This window comes from Oncorhynchus masou, chromosome 11 (genome assembly GCF_036934945.1).
Source record: "Oncorhynchus masou masou isolate Uvic2021 chromosome 11, UVic_Omas_1.1, whole genome shotgun sequence".
In the NCBI taxonomy this organism is placed as follows: Eukaryota; Metazoa; Chordata; class Actinopteri; order Salmoniformes; family Salmonidae; genus Oncorhynchus; species Oncorhynchus masou.
Genome location: NC_088222.1, coordinates 49,670,375 through 49,684,829, shown reverse-complemented (window position 1 = coordinate 49,684,829; position 14,455 = coordinate 49,670,375). Strand labels below are relative to the sequence as shown.

Genomic DNA, 14,455 nt, shown 5'->3' with positions numbered 1-14,455 from the left:
GGAAAAGGAGGGCTGAACACGCCCCCATTCACATCGACAGGGCTGTACTGGAGCGGGTACAGTGCTTTGCGGTCCACATCATCAACAAACTATCATGGTCCAAATACACCAAGACAGTCATGAACAGGGCACGACAACACTTTTTCCCCCTAAGGAGACTGTAAAGATTTGGCATGGGTCCTCAGATCCTCAAAAAGTTCTATCTACTGCACCATCAAGTGCATCCTGACCGGTTAAATCACCACCTGGTATGGCAACTGCTCTGCATCTGACCGTAAGGCGCTAGAGGATAGTGCGTATGGCCCAGTACATCACTGGGGCCGAGCTTCCTGCCATCCAGGACCTATATACTAGGCGGTGTCAGAGGAAGGCCCAAAAAATGTCAAAGACTCCAGTCAAGTCATAGACTGTTCTCTCTGGCCCAAGTCATAGACTTCATAGACTGCTCCTTAACAGCTTCGACCCCCAAGCCATAATCAAATGGCCACACGGACAATTTACATTGACCCCCCTTTGTTTTACACTGATGCTACTCACTGTTTATTATCTATGCATAGTCACTTTACCCCTACCTACATGTACAAATTACCTTGACTAACATGTTCCCCCCACATTGACCCGGTACCCCGTATATAACTTCGGTATTGTTATTTTATTGTGTTACTTTTAATAGAATTCTTGTTTTATTTTATTTAGTAAATATTTTCTTAACTCTATTTCTTGAACTGCATTGTTGGTTAAGCGCTTGTAAGTAAGCATTTCACTGTGGTGACAAACACAATTTGATTTGAATTACACACAAACTACAAAAATGTATGTGGATATACTAATAAAACGCACAAATCAATGTAAGGGTTTGAAGACCTGCCTGACATGTCAATAAAGATACATAGAAATACATCTTATTACCCCAAATAAAGAGTACAAATTGAAAGATTATGTTTCATGATAGACCCACAGTAAGCCATTTATTAACTAATTTATTAACTCAACTAATGTTGTAAAGACCCAGGCCTGTTTTTCCTAATACTTCTTTTTCACATATTGTTTAATAAATTGAACGTCAAGACTTAAATGATCGTACTTTTTTTTCTACACAAGCATTCAGATATAGCCTAATTAATTAGGCATATACATAACAGTTATTACTTGCAAAAATCGTTTTAGTTGACACCCTGTCAAATAAATTGAATGTATAGCCATGCAATATTGTGAGACAGCACATACCAACCAATTCAAATGGGTCGATTTGATTTGTAGTATACCATATGATATATATATTTTTTAAATCAGTTATGATAAATAGTGAGGTAAGAAGTACACGTGTATACATATTCCAAATGTGTTCCAATTACTTAAAAGAAGCAGATTTGTATGTCTTAATTTAAATTAAATTCTTTCACGTGAGTCTCCAAAAGTTACTCACGAGTTTGCGCTGAGAATCTTGGGCTCATAACCCAGGGAGCACAGTCATCCGGCTCGGAGGACTCCGACTTTACGGGCGATGGTGGAATAAAGTGCTTTCGGATTCCCTCGGGGGGGCTGTATGTCTCTCTGCACAGGTACGGAGAGTTCTGAGTCTTTGAAAATGTAACCACAGAGACATTGTCGGGTTTGCTTGTAAACTCACTGTGAGTCTTTCTACCCGACATTATAGCCTCTACACTGAAGGGATGATGGTGTGTAGTCACTTGAGTTTTGCGGTCATCCATCGTGCTCTCCCGCTCCGGTCGGCTGTCCTCCTCCGATGAAATGCTATCCCTCAAACTCACATGGGTAGACATTTCCCCCAAAGTATGTCCCAATGGCACTCGGCAAGACTGACTGACAGTCGTAGCTACAGGTGGCGTTCAGATATCAGGACCCAATCTGTCAAGTGTGGGGGTGAGTAAAAGAATCACGTGACGCCAGTGGAACTTTCGGCCAATCGCAGCGCTGCCAAAATGTAGGCGATTGGTCATTGATTGGTCTCTCACACAAGAGTTTAAAATATATGTAGTATATCACATGCATTTACTGTGACGGATAACTTCAAACCTAACCTCAAGAGATGTAAACACAGGCCCCATGCAGATAATTATGGAAGAGATAAACACAAATTAACAATCTCCATTGGGATATGCCTTTTCCTGATTGCAAAACGTTGTTGGTGCCTCAATTCAGGATACACACATTTGGTGGGAAAATGATTTCTTGCAGCCCTAGTCTGTATCATGCTCTCTTAAAGCTGCAATATGTCACTTTTTGGGCGACCCCAACAAATCCACACAGAAATTTTAGTTGTAAATCTGTCATTCTCATTGAAAGCAAGTCTAAGTTGCGGAAGCAATATGTTCTATTTATGATATTTCTATGTTTCTTGTTCTTAAGTTTCAAACAGCTGAAAATACAATATTTGTGATTATGGAAAAGATAATGTATTTCACAGTAGTTTAGATGGTATAATGACTCTCTACACTATTCTTGCTTGTTTTGTCACAAACTAAAGTTAAGGGAAATATTAGAATGTTAGCATCCAGGAAATGGTGGAGCGATTTCTACACTGTGCATCTTTAAAGCTAGAATCCTTAGTTGCTGAATCAATTTTTTTAAACTTTTGAATCAATTATATATAACTATTGATTATTGAAGAATGTTGTACCCCATAAGATCCCAAAATATAAGCTTATTTTACTGTTTGTAAACAATGTAAATGTAAAGAAAAAACACGTTAAAGCCACATAACATGGTTAAAACTATAATTTTGATATCATGGATGGTCAGTCCTTGCATCCATAGCTTTGTCTCAGCGTTTTTATTAAAAAGCTTTGTTATTGTTTCAATTAAGCATTCTAGCTTTAAACAAAGTAGGCCTAGTTATTCTTCATCAAATATGCATGACCTTTGAAGAAGTGTGAATACCCTCACATACATTTTTTGGGGGATAATTTTTAGAGCAGTCTTGAATTAATCTACTAGTAAAAACTGCTATTGGAAAGTGATTCTGAGACTCAGATTTGTCACTTTCAAATGTATTCCAAACAAAAACCAATGATTGCAGAGTTAAACAAACCATAGAACACTATGCACAATGACTACTTTTAGCAATGTCCAATAAACATTTGACAAAAACACATTTACTTGAAGAACAGCGCAGATGCAAAGTTTGTTAACAGAAAGACGGTTTGTGCTGTTTGTCCCATCATTTGTATCTGCACTGTTCTTCAAGTAGATGTGTTTTTGTGCAATTTTCTGTGTAAATTGTTAAGAGGTCATTTTGCATAGAGTTGTATGGTTTGTTTAACTTTGCAATCATAGGTTTTTGTGAAGCATCTGAGTCTCAGCATCACTCTGTCACCATGGAATTGCCTTATTTCATTTTGACTTTAATTTTATCACTGTTTCATTATTCAAGCACATTTTTGAGACTGCCAAAATTCTTATTCGTACCATTTTGTGTGTTTTTTTTTTACATCAGACTTTCTGATTTCTACAAAATGTTTCTGTAAAAATCATTGATCCCTACAGTAGGCTGTGTTGAAATGAAAATTACTTAACCTATGAAAATACAGTAAAAATACAAAAATACAGTAGACTACAGAATTTGCTCAGTGCTAAAGAAAAACTCAGTCACTTTGGTTATGTTTTCAAGATTCACAGCCCTGATTCCAATAGCCAACGAAGTTAGTGTGATGAAACAACAACTTTAATCAAATTCCTGACAATAATGAACTATGATCAAATGTGTTGCTCTTATTAAGTTACATTACATTTCCACACAAAAACCTTTGCAAATTGTTCCGCGGGAAATAAACAGCCACTATTTGAGAATCACAAGGTCTATCCCAAACTCAACTGCCCAGTTTGACTGGTAAGAGCAGTCATGCATGCGCTGTGGGCCTACAGGGCTGGGACTGAGCGAGGGCGCCGTTCTCATGAGGCTGTGCGTTATTAAACAGGGTGATTTCACAGATAATCTGAGGTTTGCGAAGGCGCCAGTAAGCGGGCAGATGAAAGCCTCGCTCCTCAGGGGAGAAACTGTTGCAGTTTTGCGGCTCCACTCAGGAGCCACCTCCCCACTTGCTCTGGTCACGCCCCCACCCTCAGGCACCTTGTCGATCACAGTCCCGGGCCCTGCTACACACAGCCTGTCATAGGATTAAGTGGTAGTGAGACATGTAAACTACACGTAGCCTATAGTCAGCTAAATGCAATAATGCTGTGGAAACTGATATGCGAGTAATGAAAAAGAGTGACTGAAGCCGTGTACAAACCGAACATAGACCAAGGTGATTTTCAGCAGGAGGAATCCCCTTGAGTGTCGGTAGCCTACGGTCCTCAGAAAAATCATTCCTTTTAACATAATCTCTTTGGGTTTGATTTTTAAAAAGGGGGGGGGACAATCTCCCTGAAAAGCGGAGGAGGAAAAACACCAGAAAACAGCTTCTGGTTTTGTTGGTATGTTTGGACACACCTCGAGCATTGTAATTACAGTCTGCACTTTGAAGTGGTGAAATGAAGGACTGTGTAATAAACTGGGTCTCTTGCACTCACAGCCATTGGGCCACTTCATGGACACTCTGACCCAAAAGCACACTAAGTGCAAACTGATACTCTAAAGGATTCTCATTAGATAAACTCATGTGTAATGTTGGAAGATTGGTATTAACGTGTGAAACAGTGGAGGCTGCTGAGGGTAGGACTGCTCATAATAATGTCTGGAATGTGTTTGATACCATTCCATTAACTCCATTCCAGCCATTATTATGACCCGTCCTCCCCTCAGCAGCCTCCACTGATGTGCAAATAGGAACGTACCATATTATTAGGAGGTTCATCTCTCTTGGTAGGTTTGCTGCTGTGCCAAATACTTAAATACTTCACTCTACTGTCGCTATCGTTGCACAGAAACATACATCTTGCATTCTAAGAAGTGATGATTTTTGATAGATCAAAATATAACCCTGAACTAATATTTGAAACTATGGGGAAAAAGGGGGGACTTTACATTGACACACAATAAAGTGGTAATAATAAAGAGTGTTGTTACAAGTGACATACCGACAATGAACACATTATTTGCCCAGATATCACTTATTTTCAGTATATCATTCTTATTCTCACATACCGGAAAATGTATTTACCTGATATAAGGTGCATAATACATGACAATAATACTGCATATTGGCCTGAAAAACAAGTCCTGTGTTGTAGCCCTCTCTCTCCAGAAAGGCACCTCGTCAAACTCGCAGAGCATGTTTAAATGAAGGGCGCTCAGTTAAGCCAATCGCTGTCATCACATTGTTTTCCTTAACACCTTAATGTTCAGGAGCCCTGGTCTTTCCAACAAGCTTTAGCTGCAATGAACCTAAATTACTACCTTCAATAGGTGAATGACTCCAGCTCCTATTAGCTGTAAGCAGAGGAGACTGCTATTCAGCAGGCAAAGAATGATTCTGAAATGTAAAAAAAAAAAAAAAAAAAATGGATACTCACTTTGCTAATGACATCTGAAGATGTAATCTGTTGTTAGCATCGGCTCCATTGTTGTGGTTAAGTCAGCTGCTGGTTGCAGGGCAACAATCAGCTGTTTTTTATTTATTTTTAAATTAGCCTTATTCATAGCTGTAAAGGTGATATAGAAACAGTGCACATTGCCAACAAAGAGGTAACTCTCAGTGGACTTGTGGCAAAAGCTCTCATGTAGTATTTTGGCAAACTTGTTCTCTCAGGGAAATAGTATTCCTGCCAAGCGTCACCTCAAATCATTTCTGGAACTCTCCCTGACAATAAAATACTGTGGTACTGTGTAAGTCTACCAATTAAGGTCCATATCTTTACTACACACCAACAGCTCCAAACCCATCATTATCAGACATTACTACCATTTCATAAATTAGCTATTGTACAGGGTTCAGAAAGTTAGGGCCTTTAAATAGAACATCTACTGAAACATCACTGTCCAACATATATAAAAGGTGTGCATTCTTCCCTTTACAGACTAGTCATTACCCATCGCAATTACTGGTTCGAGGTGTTACAGCAAAGAGCTCAGCGAGTGTAGGCCTTACAGAAAACTCATGACTGATAGGCAACCACTACCAGAGTCTGCAGAGACAATGGTCCAATGTTAAAATGAATGAGTGAAGATCTATAGGAGGGAAATGCCAGTGCCAAGAGGCCTCAAGTCAACCCAAGCAGGGTTCCCATTCCAAACAAAAAAACATTGTTGAGGAGTGGAGGGTAGGGGCCCCTAGCTAGCTCCTTGGGCCTGGGCTGGAGCCCTCATATTAAAGGCCTGCCATGCTCTGTAATCAGGGCACGATCAGAGCCCAGCCGCTGCGTCCCGGCTGATGAAGCCATTAGGTTTTATGACTCACCGTGTTCATGACTCCAGTTTCCGTGTCAGCCAGGGGGAGGGAGGAGTAAACCAAGGGGCCTCTCTCTAACATCCTTTGATTCCTGAGAGACAATGCCTTGATGATGTGTGACGGCTCTTCATTTACGACAGGGGTAGAAAACAAAATAAACCGATGCTTGTTATTTTGTAGTGGTATTGATATGGTGTAATTGTTTTTAAATGGGCAAGCAAGGATGAATGCTGGTGAGGCAGTTTCCAGATTTCAGGGAAATTTACCTCTAAAACAAAAAAAACAAAAAACAAAGCAGGAATCTCTGAAAGAGAAATCATAGCATCGTTAAAAGTCGATGGTGGATGATGGTTTGAAGGGCCACCACTTTCCCAGCAGACAAACCAACCATACCCCTTGACTGCTCAGAAGATGTCGTCTCAACATCCTAGCTTAGTATCCTAGTCTGTTTATCGGTTTTCAGCTGGCCCACACTCTAAAATGAAAAGGTTCCTGGAGTATCCTTTAAGGGTTCTTCAAATTGAAAGTGTGGCAAACCCCTATATGTTCTTTGAAGAACCCTTTAAATGAAGAACCCCTTTTAATGGAAAATTTTGAAGAACCTTTTTGGGTAAATTCTTTAACTGCCCCCTCTCCCCTATTATTATTGTTAATAATCATACGCATAACAATAATAACAATAACAACAATAACACAATTTAGTTCTCTGTGTTTATTGTGATTTTAGTTGCAAAGCAGAATTTACAATTCAAATATGAGGTAAACTCCCAGCAGTGCCACAAGTCCAATGGGTATATCCTCTGGTATGTTGATGTTAATGTGTTGATGTTCTCCGTATCCATAGCCAGAATGATTTTGCAGTGCGTGGTGATCAAACAGGTTTCCTGTGAAAAGAATCCCAAAAAATCTGTGAGTCCAAAAATTAGTAGTTATACAGATGATTAACAAAACACGCACACTGTTTTGATCATGCTTTTCATACGCATACCTTGTCCATAATGTAGAGGCCTATGGGATATTCATTGAAGACGTAAGGGAGGAGGGTGGTAAATGGGATCTGCATAACATAACGTACCAATAGCAATTGACATGCCTTTGTATGCCTCCTCGTCTGTATACCTGCAAACACAGGCACAAAAGTGAGCAGTTCAGTCGCTACACGCTATACAGCTAGCCTTCAACATATTCTTATAGCCTACAGTACATATTCTTATATCTGTGTTGATTCATATCTGTTTTTAGAAAGATTTGCACACGTATGAAAAGATAGATGATGTCATCATAAAACAACATCAGTTTAGATCATACAAGGGACAAACTGTACCTTAAATTCAGATCTTTACATTTTTCAGTTAAGTGTCGGCACCTGCTGTCCTTTCAAATCCAAATGTCTCAGTTGGGCAGTTAGGTTCCTGCAAGAACCCCCACCAACTAAGGAACTTCCTCTATGAACACCACCTTCTATGGGGTTCTTGGAAGAACCTTTTGGGGGTCATTTTCAGTGCCATGAACCGTAAGGTTCTTAGTAGAACCCCTAATGTTTAGACTGTATGGTTGGAGGGGGGCTCTCCTTTAGTCCAAAGTTAGGGATTTGACATGTGCTGAGTGGTTCCGAACCATAAAGAAAGCACTTAAGAGAATAAACAAATGACTCCAGCAAATAAGGAAGACAAAACATCAATTTTATCTTAATGGTTTAGGCACCAATCATAAAAGAGACTAAAGGGACGCAAAATGAGGTGCAAAACCATGTCATCTGACACCCGGACAGAGAGCGTCTCTGTATTAATACGATCCTTCCTGCCCCCTGGCCAGGGCAGACGTGCACCTCTGACTCTCCACTGTTTAATGAGAAAGAGAGACGCCAGGCACAGTGGGACCAGCCCCAGTTGACTGGACGCCCCTCTGCCCCCGTCCCCCCTGTACCCCGCCCCCCCTTTCGTCTCCACCCGGCCCCCACAGGGGCCTGGCCGGGACCCTCCGCCCACAAGTTCAAATGTCAGGGCCCCGGCGCGCGCCTTTGAAACGGGGGACACTGGGGCTGTAATTGATTGGCAGCTCTGCAATTACCAATGCCTTGCTTTTACGGCCTCACATAGGACCCCAACACAGAGAGCGCTAAGATTTCACGGCTGTGGGAACCTTTGTATATGTTCCTGTTGTAGCTTAAGATGAATGCTATCTTCTCTCCAAATAGTTGCATTATTAATCTCATTAAGTTTGCTTGACCTACTTGTCGCAGTTCTAAGCTGGTCCTCAATTCTCCAGAGCATTGAAGAGGTTATAAAATGTAATGCTAGTTCAGTCTCATCCATTTCCTTTGTGGCAGCCGGCGAGGCTGTTTGTTTGTGTTGGTGGTGAATTTGATTATTACCGTTCCTGTCTGTGGTAAAGCTGAGTGGTGACAGTGTGTTGTGTTAGTCCTCTAAAGGACAGTCAGGTTGATTTCATTACGGTGATAGGACACATCTGCCCCCTTTTCATCTACTGGTTTCCCCCCTGCAATTTCAGGCCTTTTAAGTACTGCTGTCTCCTGATCTGAACATAATTGTTCACTGTAATACTATCCAGGAAGTGGGCTGATCAACTCCAGATGCACAAACAAGAGAGAGAGAGAGAGAGAGAGAGAGAGAGAGAGAGAGAGAGAGAGAGACGAACCTAACCTCCACAATTAAAGGTTTCAATTAAAGGTTTCAACGCGATTTTTGAATTCATAATTCATAGAAGATTGACCTGTGAATGAGAACAGCAATGTCATGCCACGTGTCCCGGCAGTTATCTATACTTGTAGTCATCGATGCCAAGGGCAATATTTGCCTTTTGATAAAAGTGATAGACCTAACATGTATTTGACTGTTCTTGGTAGTAAGTGTTTGTGTTGCACTTACACAGTATTTGCTTGTAATCACCTCGTTTGTACATATTGGAGTGAAATTACATGGTCTACACAGGCTGACCTAAAGAGGCCTAAGTGAGTGACACTGTTTGGCTTTGGAGTAATGGGTGTCATTAACTAAATTATACTGTAGCTCTGGCAAAACACATCTGATTCCCAAAGCCTCTCTCCCACAGAAAAACAATATCCCCCGGTGCCTTATTACAATCAATTAGGCTGATTACAAGCACTATCTAAATGTCTTCAAAGGAAGCTATTACGGGAGTTCAGACCCACTGTCTCTTTGCGAGACTAGGCTGTGTTGGAAGTCTGGTGTTTCTCTACATCCAGAACTATTGGCTAGTTTTCTTTAGAGCCGACTTGACTGTAGTGCGCGTTAAAAAGGGAGGACGGGGAAGTTGTTTGGTTAGCTGATCTCAGCATTATGCCAGCTAGATATGTTCATGCTTCTCAGAGTATAAACAGATGTGTCTTTATATGTAATACAATAATCTGACGGTTACCAAGAGCATTTCATCTTCTCTCATGTTTTCTTCGGAAAAGAAGAGAACACAATGCGAAGCGTTTTTTGTGAATTTCTTTTTACTCTAATTTTTGTTGATTGAGTTTGAAGTTGTTTTCAGGGCCAAACAATAAAATGAGAGAGGGTGTGGTGGGGTGGGGTGGGGGGGGGAGAAGAGAGAGAAAGAGGGAGTGAAAAGGAGCGAGTGAAATAGAGAGAGACACCAAGTCTAGACCCTGTATTTAGGGCCCCTCCCTGATTGCTTTGTTCTGTGCCATGTCTGTGCAGGTAATTACCTCCACACGACACACACACACACAGCATCCTGGGAGCTTTGCTTAATCTGTGAGAGAGAGCAAGAGAGAGAGAGAGAGATGGAAGGAGAGAGAGAGAGACAGAGAGAAGGAGTGAGTGAGTGAAATAGAGAGCGAAAAAAATTCTCCAAATAGCCTGACACCTTGCCACTGTGATAACAAGCGGATATTGACAATAAATGTAATGACATCATTATTTTAATGAGGCGTGGGCCTTCTCTGGTGCTCTATTCCTATGTGATAAACAAGCCAATGTATTGTTGCTGGTGGTGTCAGTGTGGACACACTATGCAAATAGCAGCCATATCTAGCTATACCATTAAAAAGCACATAATCCTGATATCGATGAAGATTGGATATCATGGAAGTGCAAGTTGTGATGAGCGGTGAGGAAACTGTCCTTTCATAAACTGATATGTTCGACCTGCGCTTTATCTTACTCATAATGGAAAGCACTGTGGCATGCTACTTGAAAAATAAAGATGGATGTGATATGGAATATAACTGAGGGTTATAGAACAGCGGTGAGGTGACACCTTGTTCGAATCTCTTTGTTCTGGTTGACTCATGCTGGTACAATTAGTGTTATAAATTTGACTACTACCGTACTTGCACACCCACGCATACCAATACATTACATATCCACTAAACAATGACTCTATAAATGGGCTAAATGCAAAGGGAATGTACTGTATGTGCGTCTCTTCTGTTATTCCATTTGCTTAAGATCACAAGTAATCACACCCATTGCCTTATAAAACTCTACCAAAGGATAGCATTATGGGTATGTAGTGGATGAGGGGAGTTCTCCCTGCCTACACAGCGACTTGAGCACTTGAAAATAAATCCAATAAAATGGGTTGTAATTCCAGGTAAGGTGAGTTGAAAATTGCTTGTCTTTGCAACAGATTGTGCAGACATGTTTCCGAGGGGTTATTCCAGGAATGTCAATATTAACTGTACCTTCTGTTCACCTCCGTATCACTAAATAATCAGTGTCACTATAAGGGATGGTTTCATGTGGCTTTAAATCATTACCCAGCTAGCACATCACGTTCTGAGAACCATATGTTTCTTAGAGCTTGGTGAGAGCGTGGTTGTCCTACATTCTCAGCGCATTTAAGGAACTTGACAAAAAAATTCATTCATTAATTTAACCAAGTTCAAACATGGTTACGTTTCATTTCAATTTTGGTAATGTTCTAGGAATATTCTCCAACTAGTTTGACATTAGGAATGTTCTCAAATAGTTCAGAGAACGTTAAGAAACAATGTTCTTCTGCGGGAATTTCAGTACTTCAGCATAAGTTTTCTATACGGGTTTCCTCATGATTCTATTTAAAGTCATGTTCCCAGAACATTAAAACCACAAAAAAAACGTTACTAACATTCAAAAAAACTATCTGAGAATGTTATTTAAAAACATATACATTCCAGAGGAGGCTAGTGGGAGGAGCTATAGGAGGACTCTCATTGTAATGGCTGGAATGGAATCGTATCAAACAAATGGAAACCGCATGTTTAACTCCATTCCATTAATTCCCCTCCAGCCATTACAATGAGCTCGTCCTTCTTTAGCTCCTCCCACCAGCCACCACTGATACATTCCATTCTCAGAGTCAACAAAACTCTTTCTTCCCTCTGTCTTTTTAAGTGTGTTCAGGTGTGTTGGCTGCGCCCACTAATTGGCCACACCTGATCTTAATGAGTGCTTGTTTTCTTTGAAATGGGGTTTGTTTGAATAGACTAAAATGAACAGCTTTGTAAAAGTAAAAAAACAACATGGTATGCTAGCTCCATCCTGGTGGCGCAGTGGACTAATTCCAAGGATAAAGAATAGAAAATCATAGGTTCAACTCTCACTGATGCTGTGCCACAATGAAAACATTTGTGTTTGCATGATTAATGCCTAAGCAAATGAATTTCCAGTTGTCCTATCTGTGCTAGCAGTGTTATTAAAAGGGAACTTCCTCCTAGAACCAACTTATCTGGTTATAAATGGCCTATGTGGCATCAATACTATCAAAATGTACTACAAAGTGTAAATAGGATAGTTTTGGTGAGTGTGTCACGACGGGTATGGATGGGTTGGGTATTGATTAGTTACATGCCCAGAGACAAGAAGGTGTGGTCCACCCCCAGTTGCTTTGTGAACATTTTGTCAAGTCGCAACACACACATACTTGCTCAGCAAAGGAGTGAAGATATGCTTCCATAAAGTTGGTGCCACATTCTAATGCATTCAACAATATTGCTCAGGAATGGATTACATACAACACACATACAACATGATGACCGTGACTAATGATTTGCCAGCTAGCTATGAAACGTGATGTGATGTAATTAGCTAAATACATAGCCTCTCCCTAATATGTAATTTGATGTAACGTCATAGACAGGCAGATTTGCATAGCTAAAGTTGCCCCTGACCATATGGTTTGATAGGATGTAACGTTAGCCAGCTTGCTATTGATAATGTTTAACTGGCTAGCTAAGAAGATCCCTATGCTAGCTAACATAGCTACCTAGCCAATTAATTTAAACTTGGACAAAGATAATTATAACTAACCCAGATTTGCAAGTTAGGTAGCAAGGCCTGGCCTGCTAACTGTCTGAATCGCCGCGTCCCCAGCCAGCCCAACCACTCACTGGACCCATATTTACTTTCAATCTCTTTTCGATTTTTAATTCGATTATACCTCCCGGTAACCTGCCTCACCCAATGTGATACGGAATCGCTATTATTTTTTATTTTTAGAACACATTCAAGAACCTCCAGAGGCTAACCAGCTAACTAGGTACAAGCTATTTAGTCATTGTTAGCCACTGCTAGCGGCTTTTACCTTCTGCACAGCCAGCCAGTTTTTTTTAAACCTGGATAATACTCGCCAATCTAGCTTCCCTGCCCCATCCACCGCTGCCCCCTGGACACTGATCACTTGGCTATATAGCTGATGCATGCTGGACTGTCCATTAATCACGGTACTCCATTCTGCTTGTTTATGTTTTATCTGTCGGCCCCAGCCGCACTCAGGCTCTGTGTGTAGTTAATCCGACCGTCCCTTCCTAGTCAACGCCATTTTACCTGCTGTTGTTGTGCTAGCTGATTAGCTGTTGTTGTCTCACCTACTGTTTTAGCTAGCTCTCCCAATTCAACACCTGTGATTACTGTTGCCTCGCTGTATGTCTCTCTCAAATGTCAATATGCCTTGTATACTGTTGTTCAGGTTAGTTATCATTGTTTTAGTTTACAATGGAGCCCCTAGTTCCACTCTTCATACCCCTGATACCCCCTTTGTCCCACCTCCCACACATGCGGTGACCTCACCCATTACAACCAGCATGTCCAGAGATACAACCTCTCTCATCATCACCCAGTGCCTGGGCTTACCTCCGCTGTATCCACACCCCACCATACCCCTGTCTGCGCATTATGCCCTGAATATATTCTACCATGCCCAGAAATCTGCTCCTTTTATTCTTTGTCCCCAACGCTCTAGGCGACCAGTTTTGATAGCCTTTAGCCGCACCCTCATACTACTCCTCCTCTGTTCCGCGGGTGATGTGGAGGTAAACCCAGGCCCTGCATGTCCCCAGGCACCCTCATTTGTTGACTTCTGTGATCGAAAAAGCCTTGGTTTCATGCATGTCAACATCAGAAGCCTTCTCCCTAAGTTTGTTTTACTCACTGCTTTAGCACACTGCTAACCCTGATGTCCTTGCCGTGTCTGAATCCTGGCTCAGGAAGGCCACCAAAAATTCTGAGATTTCCATACCCAACTATAACATTTTCCGTCAAGATAGAACTGCCAAAGGGGGAGGAGTTGCAGTCTACTGCAGAGATTGACATTACTTTGCAGGCTTACTTTCCAGGTCCATAACCAAACAGTTCGAACTACTAATCTTAAAAATTACTCTCTCCAGAAATAAGTCTCTCACTGTTGCCACCTGCTACCGACCCCCCTCAGCTCCCAGCTGTGCCCTGGACACCATTTGTGAATTGATCGCCCCCCATCTAGCTTCAGAGTTTGTTCTGTTAGGTGACCTAAACTGGGATATGCTTAACACCCCGGCAGTCCTACAATCTAAGCTAGATGCCCTCAAGCTCACACAAATCATCAAGGAACCCACCAGATACAACCCTAAATCTGTAAACAAGGGCACCCTCATAGATGTCATCCTGACCAACTGGCCCTCCAAATACACCTCCGCCGTCTTCAACCAGGATCTCAGCGATCACTGCCTCATTGCCTGTATCCGCTACGGAGCCGCAGTCAAACGACCACCCCTCATTACTGTCAAACGCTCCCTAAAACACTTCTGTGAGCAGGCCTTTCTAATCGACCTGGCCCGGGTATCCTGGAAGGACATTGACCTCGTCCCGTCAGTTGAG

The 14,455-nt window shown here is 41.5% G+C and overlaps 1 protein-coding gene across 1 annotated transcript in view; it reads right to left on the bottom strand.

The window, feature by feature from the left end:
* Positions 1–1,941, bottom strand: part of LOC135548796 (homeobox protein MSX-2-like) — a 4,655-nt gene extending 2,714 nt beyond the window's left edge. Inside the window, exon 1 of the mRNA XM_064978719.1 lies at positions 1,427–1,941. Within this exon, the coding sequence (XP_064834791.1) occupies positions 1,427–1,784 (358 nt within the window). The 5' untranslated portion in view covers positions 1,785–1,941. The remainder of the gene's footprint in view (positions 1–1,426) is intronic.
* Between the last annotated feature and the right edge of the window lie 12,514 nt (positions 1,942–14,455).